At 33.2% G+C, this 26702-nt stretch overlaps 1 protein-coding gene across 1 annotated transcript in view; it reads left to right on the forward strand.

The window, feature by feature from the left end:
• KIF6 (kinesin family member 6) overlaps nucleotides 1-26702 on the forward strand; it is a 150285-nt gene that overhangs the window by 36547 nt on the left and 87036 nt on the right. The window contains exons 7-10 of the mRNA XM_026034048.1: nucleotides 2630-2836; nucleotides 6845-6988; nucleotides 9071-9157; nucleotides 13711-13814. Coding sequence (XP_025889833.1) covers nucleotides 2630-2836; nucleotides 6845-6988; nucleotides 9071-9157; nucleotides 13711-13814 — 542 coding nt within the window. The remainder of the gene's footprint in view (nucleotides 1-2629; nucleotides 2837-6844; nucleotides 6989-9070; nucleotides 9158-13710; nucleotides 13815-26702) is intronic.

A 26702-nucleotide genomic window follows, 5' to 3' on the forward strand; every position in this document is an offset into this window, starting at 1 on the left:
TATAAGACAACAAACAGAAAAAAAGCCTTCTTTTTAATTTTTAAGGCTAAACATGTTGACAGGTTCCCAGTTCTGTTGCTTTTTACCTTCTTGTGTGGTACTAGTAGCAAAGTGTGGAGGATTATGGTTGCAATTAACATTTCATAATCACCTCCTATTTAATGATTTACATTTTATTGCCTTACACTTCCTGCAAGAGTTCTAATGAAGCTTGCTGTATGTGAGAATGCTTTAACTAAATATGTGTGAATTGCAAAGCAGCGATAGAAAGATATTATAAAGAAGAGGGATTTGTTAAATCACAGTTCTCCTCTGAAGGAAGAGCTTTAAAAAAATAGCAGTTTAGAATTCCAGGCAGTAACTTTCTCATGAGCTTTGCTCATTTTTCATGTAAAGAAGCAGTGGAGAGAAAAGCAATGGAGTTACTAATGACCAGCCCATCAGAATCTGTGTGGGATGTGGAAAATCAAGTTGTGGCCAGTGTATTACTGTTAGCAGTGAAGAACTGAGACCTAAGCCCTGAGCTAACTGTTACCACTAAGTCCTTTTATGGCTCTAACTTTGTTGCTTTTGAGAAGTTTAAAAAGGTGTTATTAGAAGCGCATTTTGAAAATGTTGAGGTTTTACTGTGTAGTGAAACTTAAGAAGGCTTAAACATGATAATTTCTTCTACTTCTTACATTGGTTTAGCAGCTTTTACTGAACTCTGCACTTCTGTAGCTAGACTTGCATTGATATGCAACCTGGCTTGGACTTATCTTCACTGTAGTGTGACCAATGCCATGACTGTAATGCAAAATATCCTTATATGTTAATTCTGTTGATGATTGCAAGCTGGAAAAATAAAGTGTTTGTTCAGCTTCACCCCTGAAGACAGCTTGYCATGCAACTGAACTTTGCTGCTCTGTGCCACGTTATGAAATGATCCTGAGAAACCTGGCAGTTAAATCGACAAGTTACTTTCCTGTATTGTTACAGAATTCCTCACCTGTATAATTCTAAATGATCAAAATTCTCTTCCCTCTCCCTCTGAATTTGGCCTTGTTGGGAAAAGTAGCTCAAAATAAAATAGTGCTAAGGTTGTAATTTCATTACAGAATTTTCACCCTCACTGTAAGCTTAAGCTATTGCTGCAGGCCACCTACTTGTTTGCATGCTGTGTGCTGCCATTTTCAATTATTCTAGCAGAACAGCTTGATATAGTTGCTCTGTGAATTAATCAGAAGATTTACTCAGGTTAAATATCTATGGTTTGGAGCTGGATCGGTTCCACAAAGCAGTTTGGTTGTGCTTGCACTGTGAAGGAATGGGATGCTGTAGCAAGGCTGGAAAGAAATTTAGGGAAACAGAAATAGAAAACCTTAAACCAAGAAGTTTCATCTGTTATGAATCGTAGGGTAATATTAACTCTGGTAAAATAAGGAATAAAGCATAAAGAAGATGCAAATGTATGTTTAGCCCAGATTTTATTTTAAATCAGCCATAAATAATAATGGATTTAGCTACTAATTGAAAATAAAATTATTAAAGTTTATTTTCAAATTTATTTCACTACCATATTTTTTGAAAGTGAAGTATTTATGCACAAATATCAATGTATTTGTAATAATTTATATATGAAAAAGAAGTTCCCTAAAAAAAAAAGTTGTGTGGCAAACCTTTAACCTCAATATGTTTATTAAAACTTTTTCCTTTCATGAAATGAGGGTACTTCCTCTCAGTTTATCRTTTGCAATAGCATGATATAAGTAGCCTTTAGAACTATAGCGTCCTTTAGTTGCTAAAATATACCTTTACATACTCTAAGAAAGATATATCCAGTCACTTAAAAACCAAAGCTACGTGTATGAGTGATACTTAAAATGCTGTATCTTGTGTTTTAAAAACTGAGAATTCTGCTAATGTCATAGTAAAGAAAGACGTTAGCAAAAAAAACTCCACTAGTTTCTGTGTAAAATCTTATCTAGATATCATGATATTAAACTGATGTGCTACAAATGTACATCTGTGTAGTAGTTAAGTTATTCTGCAATGCTTTTACAGCTTTCTACAGATGATAATATTATATTCTTCCTAAATGATTTGGTAGATTACCAAATCAGGTAATTAATTTAAAACTACTTGTCCTTTCTTTGCTATGCTTCAAAGTTATAGTAGATAGGTCTTGATCTACCTTTTCACATCCTACTTTTAGATACAGTGCATACATGCATACAATATATAATRTAATGTATTCCATAAACAAACATTCTTTATAAAATGAAAAAAAAAAGTTACCCCGACAGGCTATAAGAAATAGAATGCCGATATGTAGTAGTGTATCTCAAGTTTCTAATCCAACTGGCCATGCAACTTGATATTTATTAATTTTTTTCCATGAAAATGGTTTCTGAAATAACCTTGTTCTTTTAAACTTATATTGTTATTTTTCATTAATTTTGCGTGAACTGGAAATATTCCAGTTAGCCAAAGATCTAGTTTTACGCAGATTGCTAAGATCATTTGCGGGAGGTCTTCTGTTGCTAACGCTGAAAGTCATGTGYCTTCTGCAAACCTAGGACTAGCAGTGCATTTTATGCTCCTGTTAAAATCATGTTTTCTTTTTTTTCCTCTTTTTTTTTTTTCATAGACACCAATGAATCAAGCTTCGACCAGATCTCACTGTATTTTCACTATTCACCTCTCCAGCAAGGAACCCGGATCTGCAACAATCCGACGCTCCAAGTTGCACTTAGTAGATCTTGCTGGATCAGAACGTGTTACAAAGACTGGAGTGGGAGGTCATTTGTTGACAGAAGCCAAATATATCAACCTATCATTACATTATTTGGAACAGGTAAAAATAAAATAGTGCAAAACATTTATCTTTGCCCTACAGTTCACATGAGCARTGTACATTGCTTTGGAAATTTTGCTTCCATGTTCAGTTAGTCTTAGTAGTGTGCATTTCTTTCTTTTTTTTTAATGTTTGAGTTGATTCAAACTCATTTGAAATAAAATATTTCTGAAACTTTCATATTGCCAACATATTCATATGTTGTTCATTTATTTGCTAAAATCATAAATTATGACCTTGCAAGAATCTCAAATCTCATAATCTTGGAGTTGCAGTATTCTATCATTTAAATTCAACCAGGTTACACAGTGGTTCCAACTTCAATGTATGTTTATTTATAAATATTTGCCTCATTTTATTTATCTCTCTCTCTCTAGCCTTCTATAACCCTTTGTTGTTGCTATTGTAAGGCTGTAAAACTCCTTGCAGCAAAGAACACTTGGCAATTCAAATAAATATATTTGTTGCTCTTGTACTACTAAGTTGGAACCACTGGAGTTTTTCAAGTGTGGTTTTCAGATCTTGCACCTGTTAAAGAAATGAAGTTCTCTAAGTCTTAATCTGTAGTATTATTTCCATATTCCAAGAAATGCTATTTCTGTTGCTAGACACGTGCTAATTTTGAAATTCTGCTAGAGAATAGAGTATTTCTTCAAAAAAAATTATTAAAAACTTTTATTTGCTACAATACTAAGGTACATACTGATCTCTGAGGGTATCATTGGTGGAAGAAATAGGAAAAAAAAAAGTTAAAGAAATATGCTTAATTATGAATTTCAAATTAGTTCCTTTAACTTTTTACTGTATGTGTCATTTCGTAAAATTTGCAGTTGAGGAATTCCCGCAAAGTAGGAAATTTTGTCCTTGTTTAYGGATAGTTTAAAACTGTGGTTATAAAATATATATTTTTTTCCACTTACTGGGAAGCATATTTTTCATTTTTGTGTTTTGTTATTGTTCATAATAACAAATGTCTTTAGTTTTCATTTAATGTACAGTCAGAGGTACTTAATGTGGCAAAAGGGGAGACTTAAGGCACTGCAGATGGCAGTCAGTCATTTATTATTAAACTGGCTTYTTCTCATAGCCCCATTTGTTTAAATTTGACCTTGACATAAAATGTTTGTATTTTAGTTATGTTCATRGTAAGTGATAAATAATTAAAAAATGGACCTCTTCTGAGTCTTAAATAGTTATATATTGCTTATTATGTCAGCTCACATTCTTTCATTTTTCTGTATGAATTTACCTGTTTACTGTATAGCATCAGGTAACCATTTGAGGTTCAATTTAAYCATCTCTGGAATGCATTTTAGGATACTCATATTTGAAGCATCATAGAAGAGAAAATAGTAGCATTTTGCAATGTAACTTATAACTCCTRTTGTGGAGTAAATAGAGCAAGAGCATTCTGGGTTCTGTTTGGGATTGTGTTCCATTAATAAAAATGTTTATTATTCTAAATAAAATATTAAGGAAGACAGTAATAACTTATGTTCAGTAGGAACTGGACCATTCAATCCTGATTCTGCTGTGACTAATATTAAAGTGCAATTCATTCCCCAAAATAATTCTCCAAATAATTTATTAGCATTCCCCAAAATAATTTATTTGCATGTTCAACTGTTTAGTAATAATCCATTGATATTTTGCTGCATGTATGGGCAAAGGCCCAGATTTGTTACCATAGATGCTTCAGATCAGGATTAACAGAATATGTTGTCCAAATATAAGAGTGCTTGCAGCTAGTTATAAGATGCCTGCAGAAGAGGAGGAGAGCTTAAGCTRACGAACTTTACTAGAGGTGGAGTGGGAGAATGAAATGATAGAAATTAAAGATCAATCGAGATATCGGCAGGAATGTAGAAGATGTTGGGACAAGTATCAAGGGCAATGACAGATCTTGTACCTGTGGCTGGGCAGGATACACAGGGGAAACCTCTGGCATAGGAAGATGACTTCAAAGCATGTGAGGCCTGTAGCTGCAGCATGTGGATTTACCGATAGCTCCGTGCCGACTAGAGACACATCCCCAAATCCCTGTCTCCTGTGCATGTCCTGCCTGGCTGCCTATGGCATGAGCTGAAGTCTTTTCCTTGCACAAAGATTACTGCTTGCATAGCGTATGTGGACAGTCCTCTTGGGCACACTGCAGAGGGTGTCGCAATAGCTTGTGAATCCCAGGTCTTATTTTATTCTTTAAAATTATTTCTAAATGTTTCAGTAAAGCTATTTGTGCATGATTGTACCTGTAGTACTTCTTACCTGTTCTTTGTTATGTTTTGTATGGTACACAGTGCTACACGTGCAATTTTCACATAGGTGAGAACATCTCTGACTGCTTTCATCTTTAAAAGATTAAAGAGATCTTAGGGTGGTTTATTTCACCTGTTCCTTCTCCAGTAAAGCTTTATGCCTTAAATTAACATATAGGAATCTTGGGGTTCATCAATAATATTAAGGCCTGTCAAAATGAGACCTGCCAAAATCGAAGTAACTTTAGCCATTGTAGCTTGTGTCACACAACCCTCACAAGAGTAAAGATGCTCCTGCGTAGTGAGAGGGGACTGCATAGTCTTTCACTGCTAACATGGSGGGGTTTCACATTTTGTCTGGGCTATAGACTGGCTGTGTGAACTTCTCTGTAACACAGTTACTGTTTTAAATGGAAATTACATTTCTTTCCCCTCCTTTTTTTCCTATATTGTCTAATCAGAATGTAGGCTTTGTGTTGCAGACTGTAGGTGTACATACTAAGGCATAATCTAAATTACATAAGCTTTTAGGCAGTATAGTAAGTGTATATGTATACATACCTGTTTGTATGTAAATATACTTTTTATATTACATATAGTTACATAATATTATCATTCTAAAGCAATAATAATAGCGTATTTTATATTATATTTTCTCTCTCTATATATATATATAAAGAAATGTTTTACATACTTTCATCTAACAAGTTATAAGATGTGAAATGTTAAAACATTGTTCYAGAAATATATTTTCAGATTGCTTTACAAGGTCATTATTTTCGTGTTTTACATTTGTCCCTCTGAGGGCTGTTACTATAAAATTTATAAGAAGAAGAAATTTTAACTTTCTGAAGACTATTAAGAAAAACTAGTGCCAACAAAAATATTAATATAGGTTTTCTAAAATAAATATTTTCTTAAATGCAGTATAAACAAAATATATGGTGGTATGTAACACTTCTTAAATGAAAAAACTTCGAACCATTTGGGATGGCTTATATAACTCATATAGCTATAATTTTTCAGTACAGTACTTGGCCAGATAGCAGCTCAGATCTTTTATATCACAATAGTTCATGGTGTAATATAGTTTGTTTGTTTTTTTTTAATAATAATTAGGTCTCATAAATGTAAATAGCTGAGAGGGAAACTGAGAATAGTAGCTGTATCATTTCCCTTTTGGCCAAGATAGATCTACATAAACTAAATTAGACTGTTTCTTTCCAGGAGTACCTGGCAACAGTGCACTATTTTATTTGTATATATACTCTTCAAAACATCATTTCTAGGAAATTAATTGACCCATCTAAGRACTGGATGTTTTAAGAATGTGTTATTTTTAAAGGAAGCTTTAGCAAATTTTAAGGATGTTTTTAGTTGAATACTATTCATATTTTAATTTATTGTTATGCTAGAAAACATTCTAGGAAGATTTTCAATAGCATACTGTGTCTCAGGAAACTCTGTGGTTTTAAGTTTCTTATGTGAACAATTTCCATTTTGCTGAGAAACTGTGAAGTTAGGATATAATGACATTAAATTTATTTAGCGTCTCAGGTCCAGCATAAAGGCAGACTCTAATTTAAGTGATAATTGCTTCAATAAGGTAGATAGGTTTGCAAGTGTAACTGTTTAGTTTTTATTGTATCAGAACTTTCGGTTGCTGACTGTATTTTTTTAATTCTCTTTCTGTGTTGAATGTTGACATATATGTGAATTTTAAAGCCTTTTTCCATTTTTATTATTATTTCAGGTAATAATTGCCCTTGCAGAAAAAAATCGGTCACACATTCCCTACAGAAACTCTATGATGACCTCAGTACTAAGAGACAGCCTGGGAGGAAACTGTATGACTACCATGATAGCAACACTGTCTTTAGACAAAAGAAACATAGATGTATGTTATTTCTATATATTTTCAAGGGAGAAAAAAAAACCCACTTGTTACGGATTTTTTTTTTTATTATTTTTATTACATTTTGCATTTCAAGGGTGTGTATTTTCTTTCTTATCCTCACAAAAAGAAAAAAAGYCTATTGTCTTCAGAAGGTAATTACAGTAAGATTGAGATAAATTCTGCACGAGAGATTTCTGTGTCACTGATTTCATATTTCAGATCTAGCTTCTACGATGGAGTACAAAGCATGTATTTACCTAGCACATCTGTCTCTCATTGCTGTCCAATTTTCTATTTCGGAATATTCAGCCCTGGCAGTTATTCAGAACTGGATTCTGACAGCTTTAATGTTCTTGCTTGAACATATACTATAGGCAGAACAGATCCAGTTGCTTGGTCCTCCCAAAATTAAACAGAAGTCCCAAAATCCAGTATGCATAAGTAATATTAGGACAGATGTTAAACCAATTCCTAAACATTACAAATGCCATCATTACAAATGATAATCAGAAAATCATTTTCTTTTATCATTCTACTGTGTAATTTAATTTCATAGGTACTTTTTGAGTTCAATTTTCCTTCTATGTTGTGCAGTTATTCCACTTCCTTATAKCTAAACAGTACTTAGACGGTTAATTGATTAATTTTTGTGTGGTCCTCAGGTCCTGTAGCAATAAGCTACAGGAAGAATACAGGTAGGAAGAATGATTTGGAAATTCATAGTTCTCAGCTTTGATTAGTATTGTAATAGCACAGGATAAATAGGTCATAAACTTATACAGTGAACATTAGTTAGCTATCCATTAAATTAATATATACTTCAAAGTGAATAGTGCAAAAAGGTCTAATGGAAATATATATATATGTATAATGTGCATATAATTGTACTTAGTGAAAATATAGAACTTAAGTAAAATTACATTAACTGATTATAATTGCACAGCAACTGTACAGCAGAAGTGAACAGAATCCAACTAAGACTATGTGCAGCTGTCTAAAGCACAAGACCTTCTTTTCTTTTCCTGGAGAACTCATTTCGTTCACTCTGTCTTTTGCGATAAACAGCAGTCTTTCATATTCATGTGTTTTGGGAAACAATGAAATTCCTTTATTTTGGAAACATGGTTCTATAACAGTAGTATTTTTCTGTGAATGTAGGAAGTTATGTTATGTTATACTTTAATAATACCAAACTGCCAAATCAGAGAATTTCACCATATAGTTTATGAGACATTATTGGAACTTGTAAGACTACTGCATGATATTTTGTTTTGTGAAGCTAACTAAGACCTGTTGGTTGCTTTTATCTGTTAGGTAGGTAGGTTCTTTAGTGTAGTCTGGCATTTAAGTATTTGCTGACTGCACAGATCTTTTTCTGACCTGGAGATCTTCCATTCGTTCTGTGTCCTAGAAAAATGTACTAGTCGTAGTAGACATGCCTAGATGTGCTGGTGGCCACAGGCTCTCTTGTGCTTCTCCATTTTTTTGACTTTGTGATAGGAACCCCTCCACACACACACACACATACACACACACACACACCGATACTGCCTGCTTAGCTCAACCCTCTCAGTTTCTTGTCTTATATTTCTCCTGTGTGCCTCTAGCTCCAAGTCTCCCTGCTGGTTTCTCTGACCTGTGTTCTCTGACTTAGGCTACCATTGTCCTCCCGTTCATTTCTTTGCCCATGTTCTCTAACGTGATTTTCTATTTCCAGATTGATCAAAAATGTTTTTAGTTTTAGTTTTCCTTTTCTTCTCATGAGTCAAGCATTTTTCCCTTCTTGATGCCTTTCCACCTCTGATGCCTTTCCTGTCCTTTAGTATTAGCTGGGAGACATTATACCATTATTCATGCCATTCAAAGCATACATCAGTGTTTGGTTTGAGAGTTTATTATTGGTTTTATTAATATGCTAACCTATTACTCTTGAATATTGCTGCTTTGGAATATGAAATTTTGAATTGTTTCTGTAAAATATATGAAGAGGGGAGCTTGTTTTGGTGACTTCATTGGATGTCTGTTCCAGTTACCTGGTGCCAATTTGTTTTTGTTTGTTTGTTTGTTTTTCTTTCCTTCTAGGAATCTATATCAACCTGCAGATTTGCCCAGCGAGTTGCTCTTATCAAGAATGAAGCAGTTCTTAATGAAGAGATTGACCCCAGGCTGGTGAGAATTGTTTGGGGACTGAGGGAAGGGGATTGCCTCTTTTATAGTTTTAGTGATCTAAAACAGTCAAATAGATGTTGAAGATTTTATGATGAATCATCCCGTTAAATGTTTTTTAGATGTAAATTCCAGCCTTCTATTTAAAACAGCTACTGCTTTTATTTAAACTTCTGGGGATAATTACAGTTAAACTGATCCTTATAAAACCTCTAAAGGCTTTCTCAGTCCCTAAAGCAGCTGATACATTATGGTCTTTGTGTTGACAACATTATTGTCTTTATGTTGTTCCTTTCAGGGTGGTAGTTTCTAAAACATGGTCACAGATGATCAGACATTTCTAAGGCTCTTAAAAATTTATGAATAGCACTMATCACTTGATGATGCTTTTTATTCTTCTTCTTTACTTTGGTATCATACATGCTACCATGGATTAAAGACATTAATGAATTCATTAATTATTTCAGTCTTTGAAGAAAAATGTATGTATTGAATGAATATTGAATGTTGTACTGAGGTACAGTTCATAACATATAATTTCCAGTGAATTTCAACTTGAAGATGCTAGTGAGTCACTGCTATTATGCTGTCTTTCATAGATACAATCCATTTAGCTGTGGTCAAATTATCTTGGCCAATGCTAGCAATGTAGCTACTGAGTGTGGAGGGCTGCACAGTTTGGCCATGGCAGTATTGTCTCATTTCAGGATTCTGAGAGTGAATTGCAAGCTTTGGGCTGCTGTTATGGCATAGTATTTATGTCTGGATATTTATTATTTCATGTAGTGGTTTAATATCAAAGAATTTATGCACATTTCATCCTCTGTCTATATTTCTTAGTAAGGACAGAGCTTGCAAGGAAATCAATATACCAGACTTAGCATTATGATATCTATTATGAGAAAAACATCTTGATCCTGGAATATTTTTATTGAATCAATGTCACGGTTTTGCCACTTCAGTTTGTTTTCTGATAACTTGAACCCTTTATAGAATTTATTAACTTTTCAGGATTTGTTCCTCTAGAAATATTTGAAACGGATGCAACTAACCTTTTCTGTAGGACAGACTCACAATACATGCTATGTAAAGCATATCACATTAGGTGGATGATGAAAATGTCTCCAGATGCTTTAAGTTATCTGGAACTGCTGAAAGTCCAGTGCTCCTGAAATTAGGATGCTAAGTCCATCCTGCAGAACACATTGCGGTGTTGAGAGAATTGAGCCTTCTCTGGTACTGAGAGTAGTGCAGCGCTACTGCACTACTAAGGGACATGGATGCAGGTTTCTGATGAGAGAGACTGTACAGAAGGGATAAGACATCTAGGAAAGAGAGAAGTAACAACCCGCATACATAAAGCTTAAAACATTACACAGAGAAAAGGAAACAAACCTAAAGGAAACATATTTCTCCTTCTTTGGATGTGTATAACAAAAAAGTACTTCGTTTTTTATTATTTTTTGATTACTTTGTTCTTTGAAATATTTTATATGCCTCTAGTTTATTATGTCCCAGATTTGTTTGAAGAGGTTCTCTGATGAGATTTACTATATTTATGAGCTTCTGTTATTTATCTAATGTAATTTTCTACACCTGGAAAATGTATTCCCTTTCTAAACCTTAACAGCATCTACTAAAGATTGCTCAGTTCAACATAGTATAGCAGATAATGAAAGCTAATGCAGCAGGTGGACTGCCTGCTGCGTATCAAAGACTCTCATGGGAAATGCCTGAGTGATGTTAACACTGATTACACCAAATCTGGATAATGGGATATAGTGGAGAAAGAATTAAAAACACATTTCAATGTACAAAACATGACAGAGACATCAGATGAAAAATAAGTTCAAGTTAAGCTGTTATAATACCTTATTTATATGTAAAAGACACTATTTAAAATTTATAGTACTTTATCAACATAGCTTTTCAGTTCTAGAGAGCATAAAATCTGAATGAAACATTCTAATTTCAGTTGATCTATGTGCCTTTATTATATATTTGTCTAAGCTTTTTAATGGGCATTTTTTTTTCTCTATTTCTAATTTTCTCATAACTAACCCATTGTAAGTTTTATGTGTTTTATTCTCATATGACCTTCTGAACTGGTTAGGAAATGTATTCCCCTTGAAAGTCCTCAGAAGGAAAAACTTAGATTAAAAGGATAAGAAGCATATGATTTCTTAAAATCGGTGGATTAGATGATTTATTGATCTTTATTGTTAATGCTAATTAGCACATTTCAGCAGCTGTTAATGATTACACCTTTCTACATTTTCTCTTGTTCTAAAAGTTCAGAGGGAATAAAGGATTCTTGTCAGGTTATTTTCCACTTTTTTCACTTTGCCTCCCAAACAATTTCTAACAGTAGCCAGTCGCAAATGAAAAAAGTAGAAAACACGCACAACTTCTGTCTTTCTTTCTGTCCTCCTTTTCCTTCCTTCGCAGACTTTGTAGTAGTAAATCATGTAAAACATTCCTTCCTTGGCCACAGAAGGCTTTGATTGAGGTGGAACACGTGCAGGCTCCTGAACATTTACAACATCCTGTGTAGCACAGATCTGGTATGTCTCGCTCTGCAGGATCATTTAGCAAGTAAAACAAAAGCAGGCTAGGGAGGGATAGAAATTCCTTCCCTATTCTGGAAAAGTGAAAGGGAGCACAGTTACCTGGACTTTATATGGCTCTGTGCTCGTTGTGGAATTTGTTRCCCATCTTTCCTACCTAAAGCATATTCCCAGGGTGCAATTATTCATTAAACAGCTAGACTTAATGTTTTTTTTTCATAAAATTAAATACCATTTATTTGCATAATTTATCAACTGCCAGTCAAATACATGGYTTTAAAGGGAGTATGTAATACTTTTTGATAAATCTGAGATAACTGACTGCTCTATAAATTTTATTCTTCATAATGAAGACTTCACTATGATGACTAAGATGAACATGYATTCATTCTGCTTTTTAAGCAAGTCTGTTATGAACCTCTCTTGCTCATGACCATAAAGATTTAATAAACTGAAAACCAAACTGTTCACTCTGATTTAAATTGAATCTCTTCTGATATTTAATTATATTGCAACATTATATTTCTCCAGATTTTTGTTTTAATATTATTTAAAAATCAATGCTTTACTCTTGTTGTTAAAATGACAATGCCATTGTTGTCAGATTAAGGTTATTTGTTCGAATAAATTTGAACATTGAACAAAGGTCGTATATAAGTCCTACCTTTTTATATTCTGTCCCCAAATAGTATTTTATTGGCTCAAGATGTGGAAAAGAACGCATCAGACTGTAGCACTGAAATGATGCATCCGAAAATCAGGTTAAAATGCTTAGCCAGAAATATTCTTAAGGCATTCTTGCAATATCTGTAATTAGCAGTTCACCACTGTAATAAATTCCTAGATAAAATATTTTTGAACTACAGTAATCTTTCACGCTTTATGTTACCAGTATTTTTAGAGTACAAAAAAAAAAAAAATGTTTAGAGTGTTGCTTTCTAAAGTTATCTAAATGATTAAAAGAAATCCAAATGTTTGAGGAATTTTCAAAGTCCAGTGAAGATCTGTCAACGGTCTTAATAATCTTAATTCCAGGAGGTGTATATAGTCAAGTGTGATTCATTCTTTCCTGAAAACTTGCCGCTCTTGATATAGTCATTTCCACATGGAATCACTGTATTCATACTCGTCTAAAAATAATATTGGACTTTCAATGTGTTTGTGCTATCATAGGTCATATATCATTAAAGTAATCATTCTTGAAGTAACTAAGTACTTGTTCACTCGTATTTTAGACTTATGGACTTGCATATGGTCTTTGCTTCACAGAATTTGACCGTAGAAGTGTAATAAACTGTAAAATATATTCTGATACATTTTTTAAAAGGTAAAAGCTTCAATAATGAGCAATTAAAATTGAAAAATCCAGTATAGTTCTCCAAATTACTTTCTCAATAATTGTTAATGTAATTTAATTCTCTTTTTGTTTATAACATTCACTTGTTAGCATYCTATATTAGATGTGTCAGTTGCTATAATTCTATATAGAATTAGATTGCTAGATCTAAGAAAAAAAATAAGATTAAAATGCTATAAGATAMTGTTTTGGAATTTATCTTTGTGCAGGGAAAAGAATTCAGTTTTAGGCAGTACTTATTTTTCTTCTGTCAAAGATGTCAGTTCTATTTTAAATGTCTTTTATTGCTAACAAACAAAACTTAATGAGCTGCTTCTACTCCCATAGCATATTATTGTTCTCTTTTGCAGATAATCTTTTGAACTCCTTCTGTATTTGCCATGTCTTATAACACACATTTTACTAAATTTGGAAGACATTTCTTGTTTTTATAAATGGAAGAGGGGAAAAAAAAAAAAAAGCCTAGAGTATTTAAGGAATTAGGACAGCTTTAGCAAATGAGATATTGTTAAAAAATAAAAGGAAAAAAATGAAGGAAAGGGTATTATTTTCCTAAAATTCAGCCTTCTAATGCAAAAATCATAAACTAGCTATTACATGTGATGCTTGCTTTATTGCTATGCTGTTTTTAGATGATTGCTCAACTGAAGAAGGAAATCCAGGATTTGAAGGATGAGCTGGCACTWGTGACTGGTGAGCAAAGAACAGCAGAGCTCTCACAAGAAGAGCAACTTCGGTAATTCCTCACTTATTTTTATTTTCTTCTATCATGATGAATATTTCATGGCCTTCTTTGTTAACATAATATTTAAATATATCTTTGAGTTCTAAAATTCTCAAAGGTAATAAGTGAGGTGTCAGGTTAGAATGGCAACTTTCCATGAAAAACTGGATGAAGCTGCTGGCTGTGTTTTTGCAACCTCAGCTTTGAGGAAGTGAAATGAACTAAATGTAAAAAAATGGGAGGGCCCATCAAATGCCAGGGAAGAAGTCTTGTATAATAGTTTAGAATAAAAAAAAAAAATCAATTTGCTTAATCCTATATATAAGATCTGAAGAAATCTAATAAATATTCTTTATCCTGAAAAGTTTCTTGCTGCTGTGCTAGTTTGAGGTAAGCTCCCCCTCTGCCAAAAAAAACCCATGTATTTCAAATACACAGTATATCAATATCTTAAAAAAATGAGTCTTTGGTATTTTAACTAAGCATATTATTGAAAATGGACATACAAGTGTTTTAAGAGCTTATAGCTTTTCAGTAACAGATTGGTATATTATATAAGAGTCTAAAAGTTCACCATAACTAAATTCAATTCTCACTTCTGAAAAATCATTGGTTCTGTAGGATGAACCTATGTAATCTCTTTACCTCATTCATATTTAAAACAAAAAAAAACTAATTTGAAGCTGTTTACTGTCTAATTTTTTTTCTTGGAAATGAAAATGATCTAGAAAAATGCTGTTTGTGCTGAGCATCTGCCTTGCCATGAMGGAGTTCTGGGACAAATGGGACATGCTACTACCTTTAATCTTGAGCTCCTTATGCAGAAGGTGGTGGTTCTTCATTTATTATTCTCTTGTTTTGTTTGTTTTTTAAATTTAGAAACTAAATCATATTTATATCAAGGATGAGGAACTAGATAGGTTTATGTTTATTTTACGATGTTAATCTGAGTCATAGACAGCTGTCACTATGACCTGCCAACTGGAAATATTCGACTTCTTCCTACTGGATATGCTGCCCAGCATATCATTCTGCCCCAAAGTTTTCCTTCTGTACGTCAACTGCACCAAGGACTTYACAGGGTAACCCTGAGTGTGAGAAAATAAAAGCATAGAAAGAAAATAAATAAATCTTTTTTGTTGTAAGAGAAGTTAAATACTCTTAATGGCTAGTTTCTCTTTGCCCTGTCAAAACTTGTCCTTCAGAATGTGACAGGGACTCTGCGTGACTTTATTATCATGATCTTATATAGCCTGAACATTAATTTAAAGATTTTCTTTGCTAACTTCATTGTAAACATCTATCACATTATTTTTCCCCTATGATTTTGCTTGCTGTTTGATTTTATAGAGAAATGATGTTTTGGGAAGTGGTTAGGCTATTTTTAGACCATGGCCATAACTCTCACTTCCTGAGATTTCCTATTGGCTTTTAGCCAAAAAAGAAAAAAAAAACCCACCCTGGCAGTCTTATAGATGGAAATGGATTTACAGTAGATGAAAATTCTTAATATGAATGTGCAAAGGAAACTAAGAATGTAAAGTAGTGGATACAGTTGCAGTATAGCATACATCCATCTGGGAAACCTTGTTTTCACATATGTAATTTTAAAAATCTGTATAGCACAATAGATAATCTATTATTTTATCAGAAAAAGATTGCTTCTGAAATCATACCAAGAGCTTTTGCTCCCTTGCCCCCAAGAAAGAAGCAGGTACTACAGACTTTCTGTCTGTAGTAAATTTCTGACTGTAATAAAACACAGCAGAAAAAATCAGTTACAGAGACCTCAGTTATGTTGATATATTTTTTGGATTTTTAAATTTTCTTTTATTTAAAGTTCCTCAGATTCATGTACTAGTGATTGAGAAACAAGGCGCTTCCTGAGAACCAAGGCTAAACTAGAAGGACCTCAAATATTTAAACTCAACAGTCATATAGAGTAGCCATTACAAATAGTGAAAGATAATTATTTTTATTGTAGACTTAGAAATGACTTAGGATTTTTTTATGAAAGGTATAGTTTAAAAAGCACACAAGATCTTCCTTAGGAATTCCTGTCATATTCATGGGCCAGATTCACTTACTAACATTATGTGCCAAGTGGCACGTTGAAAGATGAATCAATCCTTTCTTTAAATGATTCTAGTGGGGGAAATATCAAATGTCAGCATCTATTTATTATAAAGTTTACATTTGTATGTGTTTTTGTACAGAAGGCTCATAGCTCAACAACTATCAATATAAAAATCCACTTCTTGACTGAAAATACCCTCTGTGCATTGAAAAATGTGCATGTTTAGAACTTGATTTCATATGGAGTCAATATTTACATGAACATGTTGGCTTCAATAGGTTTGAACCTCCTGTCATGATAGTTTTTGAGCTTTTAAGTATATGAGCACCAAAAATAGCATCTAAATGTTCTGTCTCCATTTAGAAACTATTAATGCAAAACGTAGCAAATCTTTATGATAATTCTGCTTATTGAGACTGACCATCTGAGTTTCGAGCTTCTCATTATCTGGAGAATTTGCATGAATTAAAGTAAGTAGTAGTCCAGACATAAGCATTAACTTTGATGAGGGCTGATAAAAGCAGGATTTGCTGTTTCTGAAACATGTCTGTGTTGCAGGTTGCATCTAATAATTATATAAAGCAACCTAAATAATGATACTTATTAGGAGACATATGGAGCAGATTATTACGACACAGAGTACTGGAAAAGAGACATGGCATATGTGATAATGTGGTATTCTTCTTATTCTCATTCATTATGTGTATTCTAAGGGAGATGAAAGCAAAAGTAATCTTCTGAAACCATTCTGTGCCAATGTTTGCATTAGTTCTTTAATATTGGATCAAAATGATCAATAGAAAAAACACATCTGTTAAAAAAAAAAAAGCTCCATGTACTAACTAAATATTTGTTTTGTTGTCTCTGCGTAAGTCTTTATCTCAGGCACTTTTCAATAGATATTAGGACACTAGACCCGGTAGGTACAACTGTAGATCCAGGAATATGTTTTAGTCTAATAAGATGGAGCTGAGAATTCATTGCTTTTTGCCTTATACATGTGTTGTRGGAAGAGAACGTTAATCGCTGCCTTGAAAATAAGTTTTAATATTATGTTAATAAAGTTAAGTAGTTTCTACGTTTCATGACATACTTAGATATGCCAAACATTTATTACAATAATGAGGCTCGCCTTGCTCCACTTGTTCACTTGTACAGTGTATTCCAAATGAAGTTAGTGGGCTACTTCGTGGAGTGAAAATTGTTAATATTTTAGAGCTAGTATGTAAATATATTGTAACTGAGTCTTCATTCATCTTTTTTTTTTCCAACTAGAATCAAAGAAGTGGTTGTTTTCTAGTTGACAGAAGGAAAAACATCTGTAAAATAGGCTTTCATAATAACCACTATGTTGCCACATTGTCATTTACTAAATTTACAATGAAATGGAAAACAAATGCTTCTGACTTTGCTTTTGAATACTAAATTATTATGCAATATGGCCTGTCCTGAGAATAAAGCTACAGCTGTCTCTGGAATTCTTAACTCAAAATTCTATTTTAAGTAGTTAGCATTTACATTATTTTTAGTTTTATAGTCATAAGTGGTAAACATACACAAATTCTGCTGCTCTTGTTTATTTAAACTYGCACGTAAAATGTTCATCTAGACTATCTAAATGCTTCAGAATGGAGTTTATAAAATGCTTCCAAAATCTGAATTGCTTTCTTTGGATCTCTGCATCTACATCCTCAACAGRACTCATCTCTAAATATTACTTTGAGCTAGAGAATTACTTCCTTGTTTAGGGGGAAAAAAAATTGGAGCACTTTGTCCTTTTTGAGGAAAAGAAAAAAAAAAGAATAAAAACAAACAAACAAAAAGAACAGAAAAGGTCATCATGCATCCCAAATAGAAAGAAATTGTAAACTCACAGACTTCTATATTATACTTTAGAATAGAATTAAATAACCTTCAAATAGACCTTTTTTCCTTTTGTGAGAAGCATGCCAGTAATAAATTGGAGAGGCCTTTTTGTTTGAATCATTTGGGATTTTTTTTTTGCTGTTGTTTGTTGTTGTTCTTGCAAATGAGCTCAATAGCAATTTACAAAATGTGCCCAGAAAGTCAGGACTTTGAATCAAAAGCTTGTGTTTCAGAGCGCCCACGCTTCCAGGGCTTTTGCCATTTGGAATTCTCTAATAACAGCACTGGAAGTCCTGGCTTAGCACTTTAATTTATTAATAACTTTACCTGATTTCTTTCAGATACATATGTTATTACAACTCCTCTATTTTTTATTTCAACAGTCATATATTGTTCATCTTATCCTAGTGCTGGATTTCTCATTACTTCTTCTGCCTTTCATTTTTCTGTTTTAACATTGTGACATCTGTATGCTATCATGGTATTAACAATATTGCACTGCTGTATAATATAGAGCTTTAGCAGTTACTCTTACTTAAGCTGTTTAACAAATGGTTTCACTTACAAAGCAGAGCAAATGTTCCTCGTTGCTGATGTCAGTGTTCAATTTCACTTGTAAGGTGGAAGAAGTAGGAGCATATTGCCTTGCCTTGTGTCAACAGAGCCATGTAGACAGCGGGTTTCTGCAGGAGTTAGGAGACTAAATGACACTAAGAACCAATACTGTGCAGCATGGTACTGAAAGAGAGAAGCTACATTAACCATAGAGAAGTTTAAATACATTTAACGTTAACACTTAGCTTAGGTGTTTGAATTAGAAGGATATTAAATTGATGTATTTCTCCAAAGGGWGTTTTTTTCTAGTAAGTGAAAGTATTTAGCGACTGCCCAGGAAGTTCAGATTCTTAATTCAAGCACTTAAATTGGATGATTGGATGATTCCTAAGTAGGAATTTTTCTGTTATTATTTACACTGGCCACCTTTTATGTTAAAATTATTGCAAAATAATTTAAAATTCTTTCAAAGATTTGCAACTTTATTTTACTGGGAAAAGCAGACAATATGCTATGTCCTGTTTTCCAATGTTCAAAAGTATACCAGTCATATAATGCCCCACTGTTTAATGGGATATACCATAACTCATACTAGGGAGATATATGGAGAGCGGGAAAAAAAAAGTTATAAGAGGATAACAGAATTTGTTTGTTTAGTTTWAAAAAAAATAGTTTTGGAGTGAATTTCCAATTTTCCAAAATATCTAGTCAGAGCAGATTTTTTGAATTTTCACTGAAATCCATTGAATGCCTGGTCAGCTGGCATACTTCTGAAAATGTCGCTGAATGCCTGTTTGCTTCTTTGTGTGCTTAGAATACCTTTTGAACAGCTCTTTTTTCTCAATTTACATCCAAATAGAAACCTCTGAGAGAGACTTGGGGAAATTTTTCAAAACAACCTCTCTCTTCTATACTGTAGGAACATCTCCATTTTCAGTTGCATGAATTCTTACTTTCTTAAATAATTTTTATTCTTATCTGATATTCTTTCTTTTTATTGAGGCTTCTGCTACTTTCTACTGTCATTATCTTTAAGTCATTAATTTTCAAACTTCGATAAACTGAAGCTTAGTCTTCCCTTGCTTAGTTGTCTCTTCCCGCATAGATATATAGTGATTAGATTATGACCGCCATTACAACAAAGATTTATTGACAGAAAGAAGCATTTTTTTTGTGTATGTATTTTAATTTTGTTATTACGAAGTACTGTTAAGGAAACAAATCRTGTATCCTGCAAGGTACTTGACGTGTTGCATCTCTCCTGGCCAAAACTCTGATGTTGTACTATTGAAGAGTTGTTTTTTCTTGTCTGTAATAGCCAGCTTTGGTCCTATTACAGTCCAYGCCAAGTCTCCCGTTGACTTACTGGTGCAGAGATTTAGATTTGTGTGCATTTCATCATTGGTATGAATGATTTTCAACTGTATAGAAAGACTTTACATCTGTTTGTCATATTCTAGCCATCTAATTCAGAAGAATCTCCTTGCATAAGGAGGCAATAAAAATAGCTTTGCCCATATGTCTAATAAAAAAGGAAAGAGACTCATACCTCTAGTAGGAGCTGTATGCTTCTCTACTGTGCAGGACAAATGTTGATTATTCATATGTAGGCATGATACTGTCCAACTGCTTTACAAATTAAATGCTGTATTTTCAAAAACTTTTCTCTGAAGTAACTAAACAACATACAATTCAGGGGAAAAAGATGAATTCCATAGGAGCTTGAATGCAGGTAATCTGTTCTATGCCAATCTATTTACTGTATAAAGTGACTGTTTATAAACGCTAATTGTTGCTTTTAGTATGAACAAAATGCATATTATATTWAAAAAAGTATTTGTTTCTACTCATTTTCCACAGAGAAGGAATGTGCTTTTGCTTTATTGTCAGGTTTTTTAATAAACATATGTCTCCTGTTGAAAATATTAAATAATTAGGAATAAAGGATTAGGAAATAACTATCTACTCTAACAAACATGTTCCTATTGGACCTGGAAAGAACAGCCAACATTCAATATTTGTGAAAATGACTTTAAGTCCTTAAACGTGGTTATTGGTCATGTTGTGGTGTTCCTCATTTTTTGTAGTTCTAAATATGTAACATCCATGTTTTAGAACTTATAATTTTGACCGTATTTATGCCTCTTTTTCTTTTTTTTTTTTTTTTGTAGGAGATATCATGATTTTCTTAGCATTGTTCTTAACATAGTGATGACCATATTAAGTCATATTCAAAACTTTTATTTCCACTATTTTAGAGAATTGCTTTCTTTGCAGGTTTGGGAATAGGATTCACCTTATTATACGTTTTTTTTCCCCAAACTTCAAAAGATGAGAAAAATAAAATCTAAAATCATCCTTAGGAACTTCAAATTTCAATATGTGATTAAATTTTGCAGATACGCAGCATTTATTTTCAAGAGTAATTTAGGCTTTTATTAGTGCACATTGAGTTGATTTCCAAAGGCAAGCATTGTATAAGGCTTTTATCCAATTTAACTTAACAGGTTGCACTGTCACTTCCAATATTTATRTAGTATAATTACACTAAAAATTATGGACTTTTATATGGTTTCTAGAGCATTTATGTAGTTCACCTAAACTAATATTCTGTGAAATGCCTGAGCTAGACCTACTTTTATTAGAAGTTGAGCAGTTACCTCTGGATGTGGAATACATTGCCTTTAATATATATCACTTATTCATTAGATAACATTTATCTACTTATTGTGTCTTCTCTCATGCATATTTCTACCCCTTGCTTTTTTCTAGACTAGATGCTGACTGAACTGGAGCAAGAGGGAGGAGATTTATTCCAATAAGATCTGAAAATGCCTCTTTCCTTTTCCCCAAAGCATATATCTCCCAGTCTCCCACTATTTTGTTTTTGTTTGTTTGTTTTTTTGGTTTTTTTTTTTTTTTTTTGTTGTTGTTGTTTTTTTGCTGGCTGGTAAAAATAGATCAGCATTTTCAAACTGCCTGACATGATGAGCTGTTTGTTCTAGGTTTGATACCTCCCAGTTCAAGTTTGATAAAATACTGCATTTTATCAATAACACTGTGGTTTGGAGCCATAAAGTAAGCRAATGATCTTTGGGGCTAGTCTGACCTCTAGGAAATTCCTTTTGAGTTCAAGTTGCCTTGTAGCATGATTTTATGCCATTGCATTTGCTCCGGTCAGTGGTGGTGAAATTTTTGTTTACCTTCTGGGTCTAGGCTAAAACATTAAAAGGCTTCTTGCCTAATTAAAACTCCACTTGAGATCCYCAGGAGAGTAGGAATAGTTGTAATTCCTTTCTCTCTCTCTTAAAAAAAGAAATACTTTCTGCCACTGGACATAATGTTAAGAAGACTTTCCAAAATGTGTTGAATGTCAATAAAGTCGTTTGAAGCAAGAGCCAAGAAAACTGTGAATGACAAAATGAATAATTTTTTGAGTACACATGGGCTGACCCAAATCTCATTCATCTCAATGAAAAGACTCCCTTTCAGTTAAATAAGAAATCAGATTTATCATTTATTAATCTCTATTAAAAATAGGCTTCATTTGTCTATAATGATATATGTAAGCAGTAATATATAATTCTACATGCAGTCTCTGTTCAACAATCTACCTTTTTTTTTTTTTTTTTTTTTAATATTTTCCTTCCTGGCATTCTTTGGTTTGATGATTGATGTTTTACAGTTCTTCTCAGGACAAACTCTGATACATTGTGTACTTTATAATATATGCCATGCCATTAACAGCAATGCCTGGAAATACTTTCCATGTTCTCTCCTGCCTTTCAGAATACCATTGATAAAAATAATCTAATAATAAGAAATCTCCAGGGTTTTCTCTTATTTGTACACAGAAAACTTTKTTTTTCTTTTTTTATTAAATATCTTCAACTCTCAACTCTCATGTGTTTTTAGATAAATTGATCTATAACATTTATTGAAGATGTGAATTTGGAAATAGTTTACATGAACATTATTGTCATGCATAAAAGAATTTTCAGAATGAATTTATTAGGAGATGGATGTGGCTAGGAAGGTTTTTGAAAAAGTCTAGGTAAGCAAGTGTTTCTTACTGAAGCAGCCTCTATGGTGACCTCAGATGTTTCAGTAGCTTCTTTACAGCTTTTTTTTCATAATCTTGGATTTCCATTTTCTGTGTCATGGAGTTCACAGCTGACGCACAAAATTAATTACTCTTTAAGTAAACTTAATTTTGGTATATGAAATATAGTGTCAGTGATCAGGGGTTAAAAGGCAAGTTCTCCCAAAAATGAATCATGGCACATAAAGCAAGGTCAAAATGAGTCCTTCCAAAATCTGTGTTTTGAGACCCTGCGTGTTGCATGTTATTGAGAGCTCTAAATTTTAAAAACATACTCTCAGTTGGCTAGGACTGCTTTTCTGATGCATTTCAGCTGTTTGATTTGCTTCTCCTTCATGCAAAYATAAGACTGATGCAGAAGTAGGAATGTGTGTTTTTTAGCAAGATGGAAGTCTGTTATTTGATGAATGGATAAAACTATGGTACCACAGCACCCATCTAATCATCATGGAGTCAGGCTAGCAGAAAACTTGCATGTAACCTAAAATAATGTGGATAGGCAACTTTATGGTAAACAGGCTTCATTTTAAAAGAGTTCCTGCAAGGATGGACGGAAATCGAAKAGATAACATAAAAGCTGTCTACAACACAGAAGGCATTTGCATTATTAGTGACACTGCTATAAAGAGAGAAATGCTAGACCAGAACTTTGTGTCTGGTTCACATTCACTAAACAGAAAGMACAGGTAGTTCAACCCATTTCCATTCCAAGTGTTCTTTATTGCTCKCCTGTGAGGAGTTTCCGTCCCAGCATCAGAGTATGAACAAACTTGGGCTTGACACAGTTATTTTCTTATTCATAATATGGTATTCATGACTCAATCTCTGCTGCGTTAAAAGTGCAATACCTTCCTTTGGAATTGCCTTAGAAAATAACTTTTGATGGGAATTTTCTACTCATGTTTTCTGTTGTGCTCTTTTCTCTCTCTCTCTCTGATGAGCACTGAGAAAGAAAACCTTGTTTTCACTGTTTACTGCAGTTTTTCATAGAGAATGGGTCTTTGTTTGATACTTCTACGTTCTTCCTCCTTCAGGGAGTTTCTGTCAGGAAAATTCATCTTCCTGATGCAGCAGRGTTCTGGCAGTAGTCCTCAGCCCATCCTTGCTGCTATTAGGGTAAGTTAGGCCTGCTGTTCTTAGGCCAGAGCCTAGCAGTCCTAAAAGAAAGAAAGGAGAGATGTATGACAATTTTTTTTTCTTTCTTTTTTCTTTTTGCATCTGGCTCCAACTACTGTAATAACATTAATATTTAATGTTATTAAGTCCTGAGCATGTCAGGACTTCTTTTGCCTAGAAACATACAGAATTAAAAAGAAAAAAAAAAAAAAAGTGGTTTGAGATCTCCATTCAGAAGCTTGAAGAGACATCTTCCTTTAACAAAGGTTTTTATTTATTTATTTATTTATTTCCATTCATGTAAACTTGGTTTTGGTTATCTAGGTGCCTGATTTGATGAGTCTAAATTCTTCTTAGAATCACTTTTGAGGGCACTAGTAAGCTAAAACAAATGGAAAAAGCCACAATCTGCTTGCTAATGATATCGTTTACAATATCACATTATACCACATTTTGTATATGATCTAGAGATTGTATTTAGTTCCACACTTGTTTCTAAGTSTAATCCGTGGTGTTGGTACTGTCTTGTCTGCACAGAAATGGGGATTTTAGCATTTCTAAAGCATTTTTTTTGAATAGTTTAGCACCTTCAGTGCAAGTCTTGWGCTTTGATTTCAGAATAACCTTTTCTGATATAACACACCGGCTACCACTCTCTCCACCACTCTCTCCACCCACACTCACACAATTAAAAAAAAATAAATCATCTCRTTTTAAAATGGAGCTTCACATCCTGAAACACGCTGACTATTTCTGCTGAAGCTGTTAAGTGTGACTAGTAWGTGATTTAGTTATTTTAATTTCTCTCTTTGTAGCTGACCTCATTCTGTTGAATTTCACTTAATTAAACACTGTCTCCATTGCTATTTTTTTCCTGTCAAGCTAAGTGCTTTTAAGCTTTCTAAACTGATCAGTGAGAAGGTTAGGGGCAACATTTTTCTACAACAGTCTTTTTAGTGTGGTTTAAGCCTTCCTGCATGGAACAGTGTTCATAAACACTAGAGTTAAATATTTGTTTGTTGTTTTTTCCTTTTTTTTTTTTTTTTCCTTTTTGCTAGAGCATTTCTGGTTTTTATCTTAAGCTTCAAAACAGACTTTTTTTTTTGTTTGTTTTATAAATTACTTTGGAACCCTCAGCTGTGTCTTAGTACCAAAATACAAGAATGCCTTTGATTTCTCTAAATTATTTTCCATTTGCGTTTGGTGGGGTGCTTGGGAGATTGCATGTGGACAGGGATGTTTTTGGAGAAGAACTTAGAAAGTTTTTGGAAAAACTTAGAAAATTTTCAAATATACAATAGATTGTATGCCAAACCTGCTTACTGTTTTTGTAAATCTATTGAAATTCATTATTTTGATCATTTTTCATTCCTAATTTCTGTATTGAGAAATATAGAATTTATAATTTCAGTCTTCTGTATTTCTTACTGTTTTTGTAAATCCATCAAAGCCCATTATTTTAAACATTTTTCATTCCTAATWTCTATATTGGGAGGGTATGCAAATCTTAACTTTCTCTTTGGTGAAATGGCAGAACATGGTCTTTAGTGAATTTAAGGATTCAACTTTAGCAAAAAATGGTTTGTAGTTAGTACTTCCTCTTCTACTTTCTGTTGCCTCTTCCCCTTCCTCCTGTCATTCTTTTTTGTCTCTTTATTTTGTGAGCATTTTTGGAATGAGAAATACCATTTTTTTGTTGTTCACTTGTAATCTTGGCTCTTCATAAATTTATAACATACTGTTCAATTATTTTGCAATCTCTGAGTTGATAAATCACTTGCAAAAAATAGTTCAATTGACTAGGATCTATTTAATAAAAAGAGAAGCTGCAAGTTGCATCTGTATCTCATCGTTAGTTTACTTTTTACTTTTGTCTAATACTTCAATATAATGAAAGAATTCCCAGAACATACAGAGTGCAATCCCTGAAGTTGTCAWATAGTGTCAGACAGAAATGGACCTGGTAATTTTTGTATAGGAACCTAAAAATGTGAGGGGTACAATTATTTCTTATGCTTGAATTCAGTGAGATTTTTTACTGTTTTTAGTCTTTCAGTATTCACATTGATTGATCTAGTTCTTAAATACATTTCTAACAATTCATAATTAATAATACACTGAAGACTCTACTGTTCCCCAGAATTGACAAGAGGTTGAATTCGTTAATAACTTCTGATTTATATTCTGCTCTTACAGTCTTCTAGTGCTAAAATCTATTTTGGCTTCCATGTCCTCGGGACACAAAAAGTGCATTGGCCCTTTGTGTTTTTCTAAGAATGCCCAACATATTAAATGGATTACAGGTAATGTAACAGAGAGGAAATAGCAGCCCATATCCCTAAATACAGCTCGTCTAATTTGTTACTTTTGACAAATTCACCTTGGCACCTAACTCTTAGCCTTACAAATAATGATACCTTTCAAAAATGAGAGAGCGTTATTTTGAAAAGATTATGCACTTTTTTTCTTGAAATATTTTAGCTTTCTACTGTGGTGACGGTAATAGTGCATGTTAGTATATTTCTTGATTGATTCCTACAGCCTAAATTCATAGTAATCTGAGTATGGGTAAGTCACTGACAAACAGGTAGTCAGAGGTAAAATACCTCCTTTCTGATGTCTATTTCAAGATTAATGGCCCATTTTTATAGATGACTTCATATAGTCAGTCTAGACAGCCTAGTTATAAGAAAAAGTATAGTTTACTTTTTTCCTTCTTACTAACTGAAATCAATATGGTGCTTAAGATAGTGACGAATAATGATTTTCTTTGTGTCTGTGTAATCGCTATAGTATTCTATTAATAGTATAAATGTCTCTCTTTTTCCAGTGCTTACACAAATGGCTCTCTCCATGCATGAAGAGTTGGTCCTTCTGCTCAGCATGTTTATTGTGTAGCCATAATGAATGAATATCCTCCTGTACTACTGGATTTTTTTTTTTTTTTTTTTGAACCATTTCTGGAGAAGGATTCATGGAGCAATAAGTAAAGTTATGATCTCAATCAGTAGTCTTTGTAGTTTCTGAACTTAGGACTTGAAGTCAGTGCTACAAATGCTATTTTAAATATTATTTCTCTTTAAATATCCTGTTTCAAGTCCTTCACATTTCCACCTTGACTTTAGTAGGTGTTCCATAAATTCAGGTATTATGAATCTTGCACATACAATGATTGATTAATTAA

This window comes from Nothoprocta perdicaria, unplaced genomic scaffold (genome assembly GCF_003342845.1).
Source record: "Nothoprocta perdicaria isolate Ctin4 unplaced genomic scaffold, notPer1 scaffold_139, whole genome shotgun sequence".
Lineage (NCBI taxonomy): Eukaryota > Metazoa > Chordata > Aves > Tinamiformes > Tinamidae > Nothoprocta > Nothoprocta perdicaria.